Consider the following 20,425-nt stretch of genomic DNA (forward strand, 5'->3'; position numbering starts at 1 on the left):
AACCAATAACCAAGAAACGAACTAAACTTGAATGAAAATAAGAAAAAATGCCACAAATATGAAGAAAAATACTCTTTTAATGAGTGCTTTTGTCAGTAGATACACTTGACTTCATCAAATTACATAAAACATTTACATCACTTCCTTTTAAAAGCCAGCATCACCACATGACCACAATTAATTTCCTCTACAGGATTCAGGTTGTATTGCAACACTATGTTTTAAAACTAAACATTGAAATATATTTAAAACTTGATTAAGAAATAATAATAAAACAATTGCAAGACAAAACAAACTACAATAGTTTTGTTCTTCACAGTAACCCATATGTTTAAATAAATAACAAACCGCAATCCAGCATACTGTTGATACACTAAGATGTATTCTAAACATACATTGATCACATTTTCCCTCTCACATGTACAATATCAGGAAACTTGAACAAGAAACATTGACGTATATTAGTTTAGGTAAGCAATATGCAAACGTTGTGTATACATCCAGGGAAAATGACCAATAAAAATTAAAGTTAAATATACTAATGCTAGAGTTGCACATCCTTGCTTAAGTACTTATTTTCCACAAAAACCTTGGAGTTCATTTGCATAGCTTTTTCGCTACCTCAATGACTGCTAGGCTCCCCGCTCTCTACTTTTTCCATTAGTCTATGTGTACTGTTGGAAGACCTTCTGTCTAATCACTCCTCCCAGTGGCAGGAATCTTACAGTGGAAAGCAAAGCCATCACTTATTCTAAGCTTTAAGGACTTCACCCCTCTTCACATGCCCAGTTATACCCCAGGGTTTCACATGCAGTGGACAGCAGCTCATGTCACTCACTTCTGTAAATTAAGTAACCCTTCATGTCAGCCCTGCCTCACTCAATGCCAGCCCTCTTGCGGAATCTCCAGTCCCCACTGGGGATTCGATAATGACACTGAGCACCTGGACATGTATTCCACTGCCCTCTCCATGAAAAGTGGTGAGCCAGCAAAGCCATGTCACCTCTTTCTTCTCACAAGCTGGCTCCATGAGATGTTTGAGCATTACTTGCTCTCAGATTACCTAAGTCATCATCAGGACTTCATTCCTCTGCACCAGCAGGACTGATATAGTTTGTTTGTATAGTAAGAGGCATGTTGGAGTGCAGAACATATATTGCAATATGCAATAGGACATAGCCCTGATGCAAAAATAATTTGTCATTTTGTTTGCATGGAAGCATAATCCTGTAATTAACTCTATAAAATTATCTTCCATTTTATGTCACCATTTTTCAGTTTACTGCTCTGTGTTGAAATGTCAGTCATTTAATATTATTATTTAATATTTCAATGCAGTATCTACATACTATACCCACTGAAATATGACTTTCATTAGTTAAAGTTGTAGGTCTTATATTACTCTTTGCACTCTTAATTTTGTGTATATTCAACTTTATGCAAAAACGGGTAGGTGATTAAATGATACTCTCTGTGTATAAATGTAATGAAAGCCAATATTGTTCCAAAATTATAGGCCCACATAGCTACTCTTTTAAAAATACTAACGTGGAACAGGTTTTCTTATATGCCGTATATGTACACTTCAATTTAATATGCATTTAAATATCTATAAAACCTTGTAGTCAGTCATACCTCTCAACCTCTTAGAGCATGAAATCTGGAGAAAGTCATAAATAATGAGGGGGCAAGGACCCAAAAATAGGGACAATTTCTAAATACTGCTCTTATAAATGTAGAAAGTTGATAGAAAAACAGGTTTTGCACTAGCATAAATTTTCTGAAGGGTATGAATTCTGAAACTCAAATGTCTGTCAATATTTTTTGACTTCAAGACCCCACCAATTTAATAAAATTTTAGGAGGAACAGACTAAAAATATGAGGCAAAAATCTGGACATTTTGTGAAAATCTGGACAGTTGAGAGGTATGTAGTTAGTTAAGCAAGTGATAATGCTCGACAGGGTGTGTGTTATTGCATAAATAATGCCTGCCCAGTGCCATCGGGCCTCTACACAAATGAAAGGACTTTATTTACACAATAACACAGAACACAGGAGGGCATTATTGCACTTAGAGAATGGTCTGTCTTTAAAATTGTTTTGTTTTACTTATTTATATATTTTTTATTACTATATTATTGTTTTTATATATTTTTTATGTAAAATAGTTCCTTGCCTAATGTTACAAAGTTGCTGTAATATATGTAAATTGTGTTGGACGAAACATTTTACATTCAAAATATATAATTTTTAAAAAATGTCTAGATATTTGCTTTATTTTTTTTCACTGCTAGAATGTGTGGTTTCTTGCCAGTCATTGGGGATTGAAGTCACTAAATAGTGACATACATATGACTTTCAATTTCCTTCAGAAAATTCATGTTAATACAAATCATGTTATTTGAATGACATTTAAACTCTGTTCCTGATTTTGAACCTTTGTTCCCCCTTTCCCCCTTTATTTCAGGCTTATCCAGATTTCTTGAGCTAAAAGGTCAAGAGGTACGCAAACGTCTTATCTGCTTCTCCAACTGGTCCATTGATCTCACTGTCTTCCTATCTCTCACACACACACACACACACACACACACACACACACACACACACACACACACACACACACACACACATTCACGTGCACTTTAGAAAATGCATACTAGCACACATCCTCTTATTCAAGCAATTTCATGATTTTTTAACAGGAATATGTTTCTATTTAAAAAAAGGAATATGTTTCTGTTTTAAGCCTTTGTACTCCCTTTACTTTTGGCTTTATCTAGATAACTTGATCTAAGAGGTGATAGATATGTAAGCCTCCTCAGTGCTGCTGCTGCTACCAGTGCTCGATCGCTCTCACTCTTCAGTCTGTCTCTCTCATTCACACACACACAGACAAAAACATACACACACTTTTTTCTGTTACATTTAGTTTTTGTACTCGCTAAACAGCAAAAGCACTGCTTAGTGAGTGTAAAGTAACTGCTCAATCGATACTGTTTTCACTTGCATGCATACACACACACACACACACACACACACACACACACACACACACACACACAGACATAAATACACACTTTTCCTTTTTAATTTTCTTTTTTTTAATATATTTTGCACTAAACAGCAGAAGCGCTGCTTAGTGAACATAAAATAATGGCGTTCATTATTTTTTTTCTGTCTGAGCTCCATGGTCCTGATATGCTACCATGAATCATAGAACTTGGTTTTAGCGGGCATTACTTCATGTTAACACCCTGCTGGAGAATGTCCATTCTCCAATCAGGGTGCAATCTATGCATCACCCATTCTCTAAGTGAAACATGAAGTATATATTTAATAATTGCAGGAATTATTTCAGAATTATGGGTCTGTGGCTGCTCAGATGTTCTTTAAAGATACTGATGTGATATTAACCTTCTTTATGCACTGTCTGTGCATGTTGTTAAATATGATGGGAAGCACAGTATTACAGTGGTTAGCACTACTGCTCATAGTACTTTGTTATACAGTTTAGTTGTTGACTCCTCCTGCAGAGCCTCCATAACTTTCCTGAGTTTGTGCAGACCTACTCTCACATTTCCAAACTGACATAAAGATGAGCTGGTGTTCCTCTAGATAGCATGCGGTGTGTGTGTGTGTGTGTGTGTGTGTGTGTGTGTGTGTGTGTGTGTGTGTGTGTGTGTGTGTGTGTGTGTGTGTGTGTGTGTGTGTTTGTATGTGTCTGTGTCCATGTGTCTGTGTTTGTGAATGTGTGTGTGTCCACGTGAGTTTTTGTGTCTGTGTTTGTGAGTGTGTGCATGTCCATGTGTCAGTGTGTGTGTGTTTGTCTGTGTGTGTGTGGATGCACACTGTTTAAGAGTGAGTAAGCACTTTCTTACCACAGTGGATTGGCACCTCATTCAAAATATAGACCTCAACTCTTCCGTGAACTTGAATTAGGTTAAGCAGATACTTAGAAAATGAACGAATGGATGAAGGCATGAATGGATGAAAGAATGAATGAATGAATTTAATATAGATTTTAGTCTGAATGATTGAATGAATAAGTGAATTTAATATGAATTTTAGTCTGAGAAAAAGTAAGTACTATTTGGATGAGAAAGACAGATTTAATTACTGCAAGTTTTTTTTTTTTTCTGAAGTCATGAATCCACTCAGAAGTCAATGAAACTAACACACTTTAGATATTATAATCAACAAATTATTGACTGAAATAGTTTCATAACAAAGAGTTTTCATTGTTGCCACATTTTGCTCTAACATTTTTATGTAATGTATAAAGACAATATATAATATATCTGGACGTTATTGATTGGAAAGTAAGGTTATTAACAGTGTTTTTGCCGGGCATTACTGGAAGATGTCAAGAATTTTTTTTTCAGTTGATGTTCAGCTGCAAATCTTTTCTTTGTGCAATGTAAGTAAATATATGTATTTACATTTATATTTTTGGATTACTGCTACTGTAACAAACGTGTATTTGGCAAATTAGAGTAAGGCAATACCTGTATATGTTTTGAGCAGGGTCCGTGGTTCTGATGTACCCTGCATAGTGTCAGCAACCTAAAAAATGAAAGAAACCTGCATGTAATCAGAAATAGCTGCTGAAATGGATATTGCAAGAGGTATGCAAATGTATGTCAATGAAGACCATAATAAGTGTGTGGATATTACTAATAGCATTATTAATAATTGTCAGTGGTGTGTTCTGAAGTTGTTTCCCATCAATAAATGTACGATAGTCATACCTGTTGACTAATCTTATAGGGCATCAGAGGGAGGTACAGATATCAGCACTGGCAAAGGCAAGACACACGGATTCATGACAATCAGATCATAAATATAATGCCACCAAAACTAGGATGAGATGCAGGATACTTCCTGTACAGAGTTAATCAGACAGCAGCTCTTATGCTGCAGTCTGTGAGGAGGACCTACCATGAAGGTGTGCTGTATAAGGGGTTTATGAGGAACACCTAACATGAAGGTGTGCTGTATAAAGAGTTAGTGATGACAAATGGTGTAGTAACATGTGATATGGTGCGTACATTAGGAGATGCTGTGTAGATTACAATGACATGCATAGGTATGTCGGTCTGCATTTATCCGTGATGAAGCTGGAATCATTCATAAAGTTCCTGAATTATCATCAGCAGTACTAATGATGAGCCTGCATTGCCTACCTTATCTGACCACACCATAAATACTCTAATGTTACATAAGACAGGAATCCAAATGACCAGCTTTTGTCTGTGCACAGACTACATACACTATCAGTACTCCTGCATAACAGAAGCAGGTCTGTCACAATGACCCAACCTTTGACTCTACTCTGCAGTAGTCCACTGGCATGGTTTACATGCTGACCAATACAGTGGCTCCACATGCTGTATGCACTAGCATTATATATTGCACTGATACATGCACTCCTTCAGGGGTCAAAGTGCACAAGTTTGTATTTGCATTCATCTTCTCACATGTCTAGACCTGGTTGGTAATATATGTCACCATGCTCACCATTTCCAATATTGATGCAGGTGCAGCCTTACATTAGGCATGCTCCGCCTTTAAGGTGATGGATAAGTAAGAATGGTGACCTGATAGCTCCATGGCTGGCACCTGGGCCTATTGCATGGCACTTTAAACTATTCAAACTGTGCTAGTTTGAAGTTTGGCTTTCCTTTTGTCCAGATACACTGGCTGATTTAAATGGTTTTCTCTGTAAAAAAAGATCTTTATTTGAATATTGTTATTCACTGAAGGGTTGTCGAATATGAGAGACTAGAATAAAATACACATGTGGACTAGTATTTTTAGTATTCTGGAATAATATAACAAATATTCATATACATTTGACATAATTTTGTCTTTGGCAATCCTGTACTAAATCTGCTTGGTATGTTTAGGTACAGTCTTTATAATATCTTGGTATGTCCAAGCTCCCATGTTTTTCCAGAATAAAGCTACCTACTCAGTGCATCAGCTTTGCCATGATATATTCTTTGTCTGTAAACAAGTCATGTAATCTCAGTAGCAATGCCAGCAATGTACTCTTGGTGAACCTATTGCTGAAATGCTGTTTACTAGAAAAGGTAGTCAGTAGTTGTGATGGGCAGATGTAGTAAAGAAATCCTCCCATCCATCCATCCATCCATCCATCCATCCATCCATCCATCCATCCATATATCCATATTCAATACTCACATTATCCATTTCTGGATCTTATGGAGCCAGAGCCTCTCTTGGCAATCAGTGGTTAAAAAATAGTTGTGAATGGGATGCCACGCCATGTGGGACACAGATCACATTGACATAGATACCACAGACATACCAAGGAGCAGTAGTTAAGCACTGTCACTTCAACTATCCGCATGTCCTTGAGATATCTGGTAGATTCAGAGAACTCAGTGAAAACCCATTTGAACACACAGAGGGAAATGCAAACTGCACAGCAAACGTAGTCCAGTCAAGAACCAAACCAGAGCTCCAAGTAGTCTGAGGTGTCACTCTGATTTGAAGGTCATAAGACAGGAGTCAGAGCTGGAGGTGACAGAGTTAAAGATGTTAAGATTTGCATTGGGTGTGATGAGGATGGACAGGATTAGGAATCAGTATATTAGAGGGTCGGCTCAGGTTAGACAGTTTGGAGACAAAGTCAGAGGGGTGAGATTGCATTGGTTTGGACATGTGTTAAGGAGGGATGCTGGATGCTAAGGATAGAGCTGCCAGGTAAGATGAAAAGAGGAAGGCCTACGATAAGGTTTATGGATGTGGTGAGAGAGGACATGCAGGTGGTTGGTGTGACAGAGCAAGATGCACATGACAGGAAGAAATGGAAACAGATGATTCACTGGGGTGACCCCTAATGGGAACAGCCAAAAGAAAAAGAAGAACAAGACAATTTTACATGAATTTATGAAACCTTTTTATTCCAAAATCAGTGGCTAAACTTTCCCTGTCCAATTGTGAATGCATTTTCTCACTGTATCATTTATAAAACCAGTGGGGTTCTTACTACCATGAAGAATTATTTGGGAAAGTGTAGCTCGCATATCACAAAGGGATGCATTGAAGGCTAGGATCAACTTTCTGCTAGCCCAGAAAAATACACAAGTGCTTAGCAAACTGTAGCAAAGTTTTAGACTTTTGAAATGTTAATTCCCAAACTGCTTAGCAGATTATAGCAAGATTTAAGACTGTTGAAATGTTAATTCCCATATGTATAGTTCATCAGTTCATATCAAGTGATATAAAAACTTTAATACATTTGCATAGTTTGGTGTTTCATGATGTATATCTAAATATGATTGTTACACAGATATTTGACTTTATGCTCAATAGTTATGTTTACAAAAAAATGGTCTAAGAACATTTCTTAATAATTCAGTAAATACATACTTTCATTTTCATAATATTTGTAGGCAATTTAACCTATATCCAAATATCTTTCAATTCACTGACATTTGTAGGAGATGGAGCATCCAAAATGTCTTTTGCTTTAGTTTCTGTAGAATGCAAACCATGCCAGTCTACTATGTATCCTTTATTGTTTTTCTTTTGCAAAAACACATATTGGTATTATTAAGATGCAAACCTGTACCCATCAATATTTTCAGTGCTTCTTCTAAGTTCTGTAGCTGTCCCTTTGGTGTAGTTTCAATAACTAGGATATAATTCAAATAAATAGTAACGTGTGAAACCTTGCAATAACATTTCTTAGGCATCTGAAACTCTGTACATAAAGACAACAGTCTAAATGATATGTGGTTGTATGACAGCATTTCTTTGTAAGGATTTATGGTTAAGTATTTCTTAGATGGGTCACCCAAGCCTATTTGTTAATAAGCATTACGATCTAATTTAGAAATCTTCTGACTCTCTGTTAACTATACAAAAACATTTTCCACTCAAGGTGCAATCAGAAGTGATACAGTTTGGTTAAGAATGAATTTATAATCCCTGTACAGTCTTATAGTTTCATACAGGGTTCGGTGCAGGTACCACAGAAGTATCCAGTTCTGAATATTATACAGGAGTAATTTGTTTTTCTTTTAACAGTTTGTCTATGGCTTTGTGTACAAACCAGAAGGAACTCCTGCACATCTAAACTATCCATGTTTCTCATCTGATGAAACATATACCTGTGATTCTCTTTTAACATGGTAATTTCTTTTTAAATATATACTCATGTTTAATAATTACTTTTCTATCACTACACTTTCAGAATACACATTTTGTACTTCTCCCATGTGTTTAGTAAACTTCTCAGCAAGCATGGGCTAGTATCATTAGCAGTCATTAAAATAATATTTCCATTTCTTCTTTACAAGCAACTTTCTCATCAGTCAGTTTCAGTATTTTATATTTTTTTTCCTGCATAAGTTATAAACAAAATCTGCTGGTTCCAAAATTGGGTTGCTTATTTCCTGAATTTCATTTCGTGTTTTATGGATACATTTCAACCAGTAGTAACCTCAAACTTCACAGGCTGCCCTTCATTTTTCATTTGTGTGAGAGAAACGGACTTGTTTAGCAAATTCAAATTGTGCATGTTTCAAATGATATGCTTGTTCTGCATTTTATCTAATCCCCTCCTTAATAAAACATTATGTGAGCAGTCAGTAATATTTCTTCAGCTCTTTCAACAGATGCTTTATCACAATGTGTATTTTATTTGTCTGGATTCTTGATGTGCCCAGTTCAGCCACATGTTTTTACAGATTTGGTAAGTGTTCTAGTATAAATAATATATATCCCCTCCTTTTTAACTGTATATCTAAGTTCAGATGAGAATGATTGCGTAATAAGCTTGCATATGGTGAACGCAAATATTTTCATTATTTTTTAGGAGTCATGTGACTTTGCGTTTAGGTTTCAGATAAACACAGACAAGCGGAATCTTCTTTTCTAGCTTCAGTTTTTTTTAATTTCATTTGTTAAAAAAAGAAAATGAACCGTTATAGTGTTTGCAATATTTCTCACAAGACGTGATTTGTTACTAGCTCATGATGTAGAGTGTGAGCTCCTACAGTTTCCATTTTCTTCTTCGATTTTCCCCACAACAGTTTGGAATGGCTGCTGAAATTCTTTAAATCCTTTATATTCCTTAATCTGTGAAACCATTTAATTATGTTGATCTTGAAGCAAAAATACAGGTTCAAAGGGTCACAGGTTTTTACTAAACCTGTGGCCAAATAAGACCACCAAGAAGATTAGCCACGTCACTGCAGGAGACTAACAGTGTACCTCTTTACGTAAACGTTATCCACTTATCCCGAGGGAAAATTGGTGATCACTCAGCCAGTTCTCAAGACTGGCCTTACATTTTACTAGGGAAGCAATTTGATAGGCAAGGGCAGCCATCTCAAGAAATGGCACCTAACATGGCATTTGGAATTCGTGATGCTGAAGTACATATATTTAGATCTCTAGAATCTGTGTTTGCTTTACCACTTTTTCTAGTTAGGTGAAGGTAGGAACTCAAAGAGTGCTGGATCAGTCATAGTGTGGGAGGCTAAGTGCAGATTACCCCATTGGGAGTCACTATGACACAGAGTAGGGAGACACAGCTTTTAGACAATCAGAAGAGCCAAGGGTAGTGAGAAATCAGATCTTTCTGGTGAGGAAACGTTGAGATTTCCGTAAATGGTTTTGTTGCTTAGTGAGATACTTGCCAAAAGGTGCATTATAGTCAATGATGGGCCTAATAAGGGAAGAATACAATAATATGTATATATTTGAGATGTATGGACAACAAATGCAATAAATCAGTCAGTCATTCACTTTGTCACTTGTTTTCCTGCACACTTATTGTAACAGAGTATTGAAATTAACATGAGAGCTTGATTTTGAAATGCTTTATCTGTACTTTGAAGTTAAAAGTAATTCATGGACTTAAGCAGTAGCATACTTTAATAATTCTTTGATTCTTTTAAGGTACCAGGTGATCAGTACCCCCACAGACTTCTTCATGGTAATGGAATATGTGTCTGGAGGAGAGCTATTTGATTATATATGCAAGCATGGGCGGGTAAGCAGTAAAACATGACGTATTTGATGTATTATTATTTGCTATACATGTAATACAGCTGTTTGGCCCAACCAGTATGCATTCACTTTAGCTTTGCTAAAGATGGTCATTCTCTACAGGATCCTTCAGTGATTGCTTGTCAGTGATCTTATACAATGTAGGGTAGAGTATCACCTTCAATAATATTCTTTAATATATATATATATATATATATATATATATATATATATATATATGTGTGTGTGTGTGTGTGTGTTAAAGACACATAAAAGCACAGAAACACAAATATATATATATATATATATATATATATATATATATATATATATATATACACACACACACACACACACACATATATATATATATATATATATATATGTGTGTGTGTGTGTGTGTGTATAAAATATATGTAGTATGTATAGGACATGCATACACAGACACACAGACACATGCACACACACACACACACATATATATATATATATATATATATATATATATAAATGCACACACACAAACACACTTGCTGACTGATGCATATTTGGAATACTTACATTATTGGGCAAGTAAATTAAAATTTTTGAGGGTTTACCTATGTATGGTCAAGTTAGTCTAAAACGTTATGCTTCATTGATGTTTCTATATTTATTTATTTATTTAACATTTGTTTACCGGGAAAGTCTGACTGGACACAGGTCCATCTTCAGCAGAGGCCTGGGGAGAAAAGCTCCAACAATATGAAAAACAACCACGAAACAAACAACGCCCAACAAAACATTAAGCTCTTTATTATTCCAAAACCACAACAAAGGCTCAGTCACCACCAAAAAAAAAAAACAACGACGCCTTTACGGGAATCTGATAACGAATCGATATTTTCGTCAGATTTCAGATTCTTCAGACATTCAATTATTCCATTTAACAGGTAAGTATGTATAACGATGAATTTCAATTGATTAATTTTGGCTGGTGACAGCAGCCTTGCCTGCTTGGTTTGGTTGGTTTTGGCTGAAAGCTTTGGCTGACTTTGGCGCATGGTATTCGTCGTGCCTTTTGACTCAGTTTCAGTTTGGTTGCATTTCCCACTTTTGGTTTTAATATGAAAAACAAACATTATACCGTAAGAAAATTACAGAGTACAGGTCAACAATGAAAGTACACATTGCAAATATAAATAACCGAAAGAGATGACACCTTAGCAATTTTAACAAAATGTGTACATCAAAGAGTATATGGTATTATACAAACTAGACTAGCATATATATTAGAAAACACAGTATGATATTTCTGAGGAAGACGAAATGATTTGAGGTAAAAGAGCAAGTATAAAAAGGGAAGGAAGAAGGCATAATAGGATAGTATTGTAAAGTGTAGATCTAAAGAAAATCAGAGAGTGTATATAAAAAGTGGAGAATATAGAGTTAGTCAGGTGGGTAGCAAGAGCAAAGCCAGGATCTTTCAAAGTTAGTAAACAGAAGTTTTTTAAATTGTACTATGGTGCAGATGGAAGTGATGGAAGTGGGTAATTTATTCTATATTTTAGGAATGATGTTAGAGAATAAGGATTTTCTGGCTGAGTTGTTAGGTTTGGTGGATTTAACTAGGAGTTTGTCACTGGAACAGAGTGTTCTAGTGATGGTGTATGGCTGTATGAAATCTTGAAGGGCTGGGGTTTTATCTGGTTCATGGAGTATTTTATGGGTGAAGGATAGTTGCTTGTATTGGAGGAGCTGAGGAAGTTCTAGCCAGTTTAGTTATCTAAGAACTGTGCAATGGTGTGTTTTGTAGCAAATTTGGCTGTTTTGTTGTAACACGAGTCTAGTTTATTAAGGTCTGATTTGCATAGGTTGGTTAGTATAGGGGAGGCATAGAATAGAGGTGACAGGAGGTGTGCTCAGGCAATGGTAGCTTTTGTAGATCTGGTTAAAAATTTCTTGTTTTTATGAAATTTTTTGATAGTTTGGGCTATGTGGATACCTAATTTTAGATTGTTGTCAGTTTTGACCCCTAGCAGTTTAGTATATATCACAGGGGTGATAATAGTTTTGTTTTTGGACTCTAGGGTGAAAACTGAGAGTGCTGTAGGTGTTCTTGATGGGTGGAAGAGGTGGAGTTTGATTTTATTTGGGTTTAGAATGAGTTGAGAATTGGTAAGCCAGGATGTGAAGTTGTTCTATCTCACCATTCATTCTTTACTGATGGGTTTGGAGCCGATCCCTCAGCTCTGCGTCGGCCAATTGCAAAGCTCAAGGTCAAGTCCCTATCCCATGATGCACCTAGAGTTACCTCAGATCTAGTTTGCTGCTGCAACAGATCAGAGGTTCTGCATTAGCTCAGGCCAGTAAAACTGCTTTTTCATATTTTTCTTACTTATATTGATATTTAGGTAGTTTTAGGTAGATTTAGATAGTTTTACAAAGCTCTTATAGCTTATTGGTGTGTTTACCTATAGTGTATTCCCTTCCCTTAGTGTGCTTTAAATTTCTAGTTGGCCTCTTGTTTTAGGCCTAGTTTAAACATTTTCTGATTACTAGAGTGTGTTTGATCAGTGACCTTTGTCACAACGTATTCAAAATAGTTAGATAACTGTATAGTCAATTTAATATCTAGATAGTTATTTGCTATGTGGTGTGATTTAGTCTTCATTTCTTTAAAGGGCTTTGATTTCATAATTACTGTTGAAGATTTTTGCAGTTGACAGTAATTTTTGTATGATATAGTTATTGTTTAGAGTGCATTTAAACTCTTAGATAAGGCTTATTGTGTCTTTATAGCAGCTGTCCTCTTTTTCATTGTATAGTCTGCTTATCTTTAATATTGTGTGCTTTAGACAGACTTCCTTTTCTGTCACTTTAATTATTTAGATTATTATTATTATTCTGTGTGTGTGACTTAGCCTGAATTTGTAAAGGGCTTTTGTTGATAATTACTGTTAAGAATTTTTTTGTAGTTGACAGTAATTTTCTGTCTGAGATAATAATGGCTGACCAAGACAAGCATCCCAAATCAGGCTTTAAGAAGTGCCCTAAATGTGGCCCAAAGATGTCTGAAACTGACATCCATGTAAATTATGTGTACTGTCTAGGAGCCCTGCATTTACAAGATAGCTGCTCCATATGACATTCCTTCTCCTCCAGAGTCCTACAGGAAAGAAAAAGGAAATTAATAGACAGAAGTTTGTTGAAACCCTCCTTCCATGAAGCTTTGAGCGACCAAGATGGATCCAGCAAGTCCTCAAAGTCTTCTAAGACTTCTGAATTAAATAAATCAAAGAAATCTTCAACTTTAGCTCCACAGACATCGGAACTGACAGTCTTTTCTTTTCGGAGCCGGCCGGTCTTGGAACCGGTATCCGAAATTCCTAAGAGTCCATTATTACAATCGGTACCACCTTCAGTCCGTTCATCTCAGTCATCTGTTAGCCTTTCTGATCTGGATGTGGATTGTGTGGTGCAGAAGCTATTACAGGCAACAGCCTTTGCAAAAATGTTATCAGCTCCAACCCAAATGGCTTCAGAGCCAAAGACTCTTACACCAGCTAAAACTGTTCCCCGTCTGAGCCGTACTGGTCCTTTGGAGCCAGAGGAGTCGGACCTGTTGATTGTGGAACCCTCAGAGCCAACGCCTGCTCCAGTGTCTTTGGCTCTGTTAACTCTGACATCCTCTGTGTCGATCGAGGACTCTAGGAGCCGACACTCTCTGGTCGGGTCCAGGGAGGATAGTCGGACCAACTTGTCGGTTCCAACTCTGCCTCTCGGAGCTTCGGCTCAGATGAGCTCGGCTCCTACCTCTGGCTTGGAGCCCACTGTCCTGGTGTCGGGGTATAGATGGTTTCATCAGATCCATCGGTTCTCTCACATCGGAGCAGAGGTGCTTTCGATGTCATGAAGAGAGTTATGTCTCCTAACACATCCTCAACCTCAGGTCTGGCTTCCTCCTCTCCTAAAGCACCTGTGTCTGCTCCTGCCTCACAGATCTTGACCAAGTGTAGAGACCCAGAGCCTCAGGAAGCCCCACTGAGTGGTCCTTGCTCTTCTAAGACCTCATCAGAAGCTCCCACTAATGAGGTTCCCAGGAAGAGAGTTTGTAAGAGGAAGCATCTAGACTCTCCTCAGGAGTCTCTAACATCTGATACTGACTTGGATGAGTCAGAAGGGTCCCCACGGTCCCCTTTTGAAGATATCTCATTTGCTGAGATACTTGAAATCCTTAGGCAGAGGGGTGACTGGCAGTCCAAAAACCGTACTGAGGATGAGTCAGTTCTCCTGAAAGCTTTTGGGTCTCAGCCCTTCACTTCTTGAGTGTCTCCGCCCATCGATGAGCTTATACAGCTGGTCTCACGAAGAGAGTGGGAGTCTCTGGATACAATGGAGCCTGTCCCTAGGAGGCCTAATAAGTTTATATCTGCCCCCAGAATGAATCCTTCTTGTCAAAAGGTGTGCCAGTTGATGCCATGGTGGTGGCGGCATCCACCAAAAAGGAAATGTCTGAAACTTCCTCATCTATCCATCCTCCTAACATCCTCCTAACAGAGACTCCAGTATCATGGATAGATATGGGAAGCACATGTTTAGTTCAGTGATCTTTGCACTCTGTTCGCTTAACTATTTAACCCATTTTACAAAACTACAAAGAAATCTCCTTAAAGAGCTGGGAGATACTCTTCAGGGTACAGTAACTGCAGGAGCTTCAGGCAAATTTGCCTCCCAACTTGCTACCCTTAACTCCATAGTGAACTCGTCCATGCATGTCATTTCATATGCAGCTGATGGAATGAGTAGGGCAGCAGGTACAGGAGTTGCTCTTAGGAGACACTCTTGGATGCGCTTGTGTTCTTTTGCAAAGCCCTTCAAGTCATCCTTTGTGAATACTCCCTTTGATGGCTCATCCCTTTTCAGGCCAAAAGTTAAGAAAACTTTGATCAGGTGTGAGCAAAAGGGAAAGACTCTCTCTGCCATCGGAGTCTGTTTTTCCACCCCTACCAGACCCTACCCCAAGGGTCAAAAGGGAGGAAAAATGTGGCTCCAAAAAGCCCAAGGAGCCTTTCAGGACACACATGGTCATCCCCCCTCCAAGGACAGAGGAGGGGGCAATAATGGAAGACGCCACCCTTGCAGCAGAGGGGGTCCACAAAACCATGGAAACAGAGATCACTTCTTTGGAAAGGCCTACCAGCACTCCTGAAAGGAGGCCTGACTGTCCTGCTCTGGAGGCAGTCGGGGGTCGCTTATCTTTGTACCCAGATGCCTGGCTCAAAATAATAAAAGACAGCTGGGTACAAAGTATAATTTTCAGAGGATACTTCATCCCATTCGCCACACCCCCTCCACTGTCAACAAAAATCCCGGATATTCCACCCAGTTACAGGGAACAAGCAACAGTAGAGCTCCAAACGTTGCTAAGAAAAAGAGTCATCCAACTAGTCCCAGCAGACTAGACAAGATCCAAAACTTACTCAAGATTCTTTTTGGTTCCATAAAAGACTGGGGACTGGAGACCCATATTGGACCCCAACAGACTGAATAAATCTGTAAAGAAAGAGTTCTGGATGGTCATGCTTCAGTCAAAACTTTCCTTCTTAGGGAAAGACAATTGGATGTGCTCGATAGATCTCCAGGATGCGTACTACCACATAAGATTGGCCAGGCCATCCAGGGATCATCTGTGCTTCTGGCTGGGAGCCAATCATTACCAGTTTTGAGCCCTGTCCTTTGGCCTCACTACAGCCCCCAGAGTGTTCACCAAATGCATGGCAGTGGTCATGGCTCACCTGAGGCATTTAGGATTCCAGGTGTTTCCGTACCTAGATGATTGGCTCCTTACTGCCACCACCAGGAATCAACTCATTCAGGCCAGGGAGTTCACTCTGTCACTCTGCAATCAGCTGGGCATTACAATAAACTCAGAAAAAATCTACCTTGTTGCCATTGCAGCATATCGTCTTTATTGGAACAGAACTGGACACCAACACCACCACACTAAGACTTCCAGTAGAAAGAGTTTTTCTTCTCTGTCAGCATGTCCACACTCTAATATAATATCCAAAGGCAAAGCACTAGCATCAGAAGTTCTGAAATTGTTAGGCATGATGGCAGCAGCAATTCTAGCCATACCACTAGGTTGTATGCACATGCGGATACTACAATGGCTGTTGTTCACTCAATAGTTTTACCAAGAGCTCCCTATGTCTCTCATGATAATGATCACAAATTTCTGCAAAAAGGATCTTCAGTGGTGGTTGACCTCACTTCATGTTACGATAGGATGCCCACTTGTGCTACCCCCTCCAGTGGCCACAGTGATCACGGACAATTCCCTGATAGGTGGGGTGCATTTTTAGGGAAAGACAGCCCAAGGCACATGGACCGATCAAGAGACACATCTGCATATCAATGTCCTAGAGATGAGAGCAGTACTTTTGGCGTTGCAGTACTTCCAGGAATCTTTTCCTCTGGGTACGATTGTGATTCAGATGGACAACATGTCAGTGGTCTGGTATTTGAACAAACAAGGATGAACCATATCTTACCCCCTTTGTCGCGAGGTCCTCAGAGTATGGCAGTGGGCCATTTCCACCCAGCACTTTCTGTTAGCAATCCACATCCCAGGGAAATCCAACGTGATAGCAGACAAGTTGAGCAGAGCTATTTTATTACCCCACAAGTGGTCCCTCAAGACAGAAATAGTGGACAGGATGTTCCACAGGTGGGGCCAGCCTTGCTGCAACCTTTTTGGCATTCCCTCTGGGAGAAGCCCCAAGGGACGCACTCATTCACGATTGGCCCCCGGTCTTCTCTATGCATTCCCACCGATCCCATTAATACCCAAGGTATTTCAGAAAGCCAAAGCCCTGGGAAGGACCATCATTCTAATAGCTCCCTACTGGTCTCATCAGATTTGGTTCCCCTTTCTTCAACTTCATATTTTGGAGGACTCCTGAATTCTGGACCCAGTTTCAGACCTTCTGACGCACTCGTCGGGGGAACCTCATCCTTCTCTGCAGTCCCTGAAGCTGACAGCTTTGCTGCTCCAATTCCCATCATAGCCAGGTTCTATAACTTTTCCAGTGAGATGAAGCAAATTCTCCTCTTCTCTCATAAATCTTCTGTGAGGAAGCTGTACCTCAGCAAATGGAAAACATTTTTTATATGGGCTTCTAAAAACAATATTGATCCTTACCAAGCCTCTATGACCTCTATTCTAGAACTCTTAACCATGATATTCAATAAAGGAGCTGCAGCAGCAACAGTCCGTGTTCAACTTGCTGCCATTTCTAACTTTCATCTGGAATTTGAGAGTTTGAACATTATGTCACACAAGTTATCCAAAGCCTTTCTCAAAGGGACCTTTCATATTAGACCACCTGTGAAATCTCCCTGTTCTACATGGAATCTAAATTTTATGCTTTCACGCATAATTCTTCCACTATTTGAACCAACTTCCTCATGTGACCTCAAATTTCTGTCATGGAAAACCATCTTTTTAGTGGCTATTACTTCTGCCCGCAGAGTGTCAGAGCTTCAGGCGTTATCCATCAAGCCTCCTTATTTGATATCCCATGCTGACAGAGTCTCACTTTGAACAAACCCCTTTTTCTTACCTAAAGTTTGCGCTGAAACTAATCTCAACCAAATTATTGATTTGCCTGTTTTCTTCCCCAAACATTCAAACAATTTAGAGTACATGCTGCACAAACTTGATGTTCACAGACAGCTCAGATTTTATTTGGATAGACCAAAAGATTTCAGGAAATCAGACCAGCTTTTTGCTTCATTTTCAGACTCCAGGAAGGGTAGACCAGTGGCTAAAACAACTCTGTCTAAATGGTTATTTGATTGTATCACCTTTGCTTATTCAGCTGCCAATATGCCCTTACAACATACATTTAAGGCTTACTCAACCAGAACTGTTTCTACATCCTTTTCCTTTTCTTCCAGACTTCCTATTGATAACATTTGCACAGCAGCCACTTGGTCAAAACCTCATACCTTTATCACTCATTACAAAGCTGACTGGGCCTCTAGGGACAGGGCCTCCTTTGGATCCATGGTCCTGAGGAAATATACTCCCGTGATCCATCCAAGGTTGATGCTGCTTTGGATGCTACCCATCAATAAAGAATGAACGGCGAGATAGAACAACTTCACATAAAAAAGTTATGTGCTTACCATAATGTTCCATGTGAGTTGTTCATCTTGCCTTCATTCTTACTTCCCTCCCACCTACCCCCTCATGGGCTTTTAGATAACCGAGATGCTGGATCCATCCTGGTTGCTCAGTCCTTCTGTCCCTTCTCTTGGGAGTGATAGAATGACATATGGTATTGTTATATGCAGAAAAACAAAATCCTCTGCAATTACGACCGGTGCAAGGCAAAAAACATATGTTTGAAGAAAAAAAGTAGCCAGCACCAAACATCAGTGTAAAAAACAGCACAGATAAGCCGTAAAGTTACCACATAAGATTTATTAAATAAATAAATCCCAGACAGGATGCCCAAAGGCTTTCATCAGTGGGAAAAAATAATTGTGACATACGCAGTTCAACCCACATATTTATTGGGTTAGCCCTCCAATAGGAAATCTTCCCTCAGTTCAGATGGTTTCCTGTGTGAAAAAAATATAAAACATGTAAGATAAGCAATATAAATTAAACATTATAAATGCATAAACATAATAATACATCATAAATTTATAAATTATCATTCAGACCAGGTAAAAACAGAGCACCCAGTTAAATGATCCAGTACTTGTCTTTCTTGTTTAGAATGGAATGCCATCCCTGTTTGTTGGATCTGTCACCATGGACCTTGTCAATTATTGTGAACTGAAATCTGGCAGAATTGTGGTGTAGACAGTGTCTGTATAAAGCATTGGTATCCCTTTTGATTCGCATGTCACTTCGATGTTCAGACATTCGTATTCTGAGTGGTCGTAATGTCTGTCCGACATAGAAAGCAGCACATGTACATGTCGCAAGATACACAACCCAATCACTATTGCAGTTCCCAAAAAATTTGATGTCATATACATGATTTGTGTTTTTACTAGAAAACTGTTTGGAAGTAAAAATGTATGGACAAGAAGAACAATGTCCACAAGTGTATGTTCCCCAAAGCCTATCCCCCTGTCATAGTCAATCGGTGGCATCCAAAACCCCCGGAACTGACTCTTTTTAATGGGAGAAAAAGGAACCTAATGTTTTGCCTCTTCTGTATCCATACTGACAAGTGTGTCCCAAAAGAGATATCAATTCATCGTTGGCACCAAGAATATTCCAATGTTTGGAAATAATATTTTTAATCATATTAATATTACGTCCATATGTAGTAATAAATCTGATGGTATCCACCTGTTCAGATTGGGTTTTCTCCCTATATGTCAAGAGTGATGTTCTGTCCGAGTTGGATGCCACCTGCCTCGCACCGTGGATGTCAAATTCTTTATAGCCCCAGAGCTCTAAATCTGCCAGCCAAGTCATGCTGAGATTCCATATAATCCGTATCTGAGCAACAAATCCTTCTTATTCTGAGGAACTGGGATTTGGGGATAATATATATATATATATATCGATTCACTTCATAATCTCGAAATACAGAAATCTTCGAGACCATGAAGCTGAAAATCCATAAAGTCGAAACTCCAGAAGTGCGAAATTTAAAATTGCGACTTCTATACTAAACATACCACACACACAGACACAAACATACACCTCCCTATACATACACAAACACCTACCCTACATACAAGCCCCCCTGCACCCCCACTCCCCCCACTTAAATATACTAACTCCAAGGTCGCACTACACAGACAAACACATAAATACACCACTACACAAGCTACATTCCCCTCGCACACACACACACACACATCACACTAACAAAACACAGAGACACACACTAAAGCCTCTACCCAAAACCCGTACAACACAAACACTGATCTACATCTACATCTCCAAACATCCACTCACACACCACAACACCAGAACCGCTAATTCAAAATATTCCAAACTTCGGGATTTTGAATTTAGCGCATCTCGGGTTTTGGTATTCTGCACTTTCACCTTTCTGGTCTCGGGCCACTGAAATTCGGGATTTCAGTAGTTCGAGATTCTGAAGGGAACCTATATATATATATATATATATATATATATATATATATATATTTTTTTTTTTTCCCCAAGCATAATAGTCTATATTTCTAATACTTTTATATATTCTGATTTGTCATTTTTTATTACATCACTGATGTCTCCCCAGGCTTTACTGCATGTGATATATTCTACTTTCAAATTGTATGTATATATGCTTTTTTAATTACATCTATACTACTGTTTTATTTGATTGTATCTAACTGTATGGAATTTTTCTCCATGGGCCTCCACTGAAAATG

General features: G+C 38.5%; 1 protein-coding gene across 1 annotated transcript in view; it reads left to right on the forward strand.

Moving 5' to 3' along the window:
• The window catches only part of PRKAA2 (protein kinase AMP-activated catalytic subunit alpha 2), a 715,862-nt gene that overhangs the window by 283,650 nt on the left and 411,787 nt on the right, over positions 1-20,425 (forward strand). The window contains exon 3 of the mRNA XM_044085510.1: positions 9,938-10,031. Coding sequence (XP_043941445.1) covers positions 9,938-10,031 — 94 coding nt within the window. The remainder of the gene's footprint in view (positions 1-9,937; positions 10,032-20,425) is intronic.

Source organism: Protopterus annectens, chromosome 10.part0 (genome assembly GCF_019279795.1).
Source record: "Protopterus annectens isolate FY-2018-M chromosome 10.part0, PAN1.0, whole genome shotgun sequence".
Taxonomy (NCBI): Eukaryota; Metazoa; Chordata; order Ceratodontiformes; family Protopteridae; genus Protopterus; species Protopterus annectens.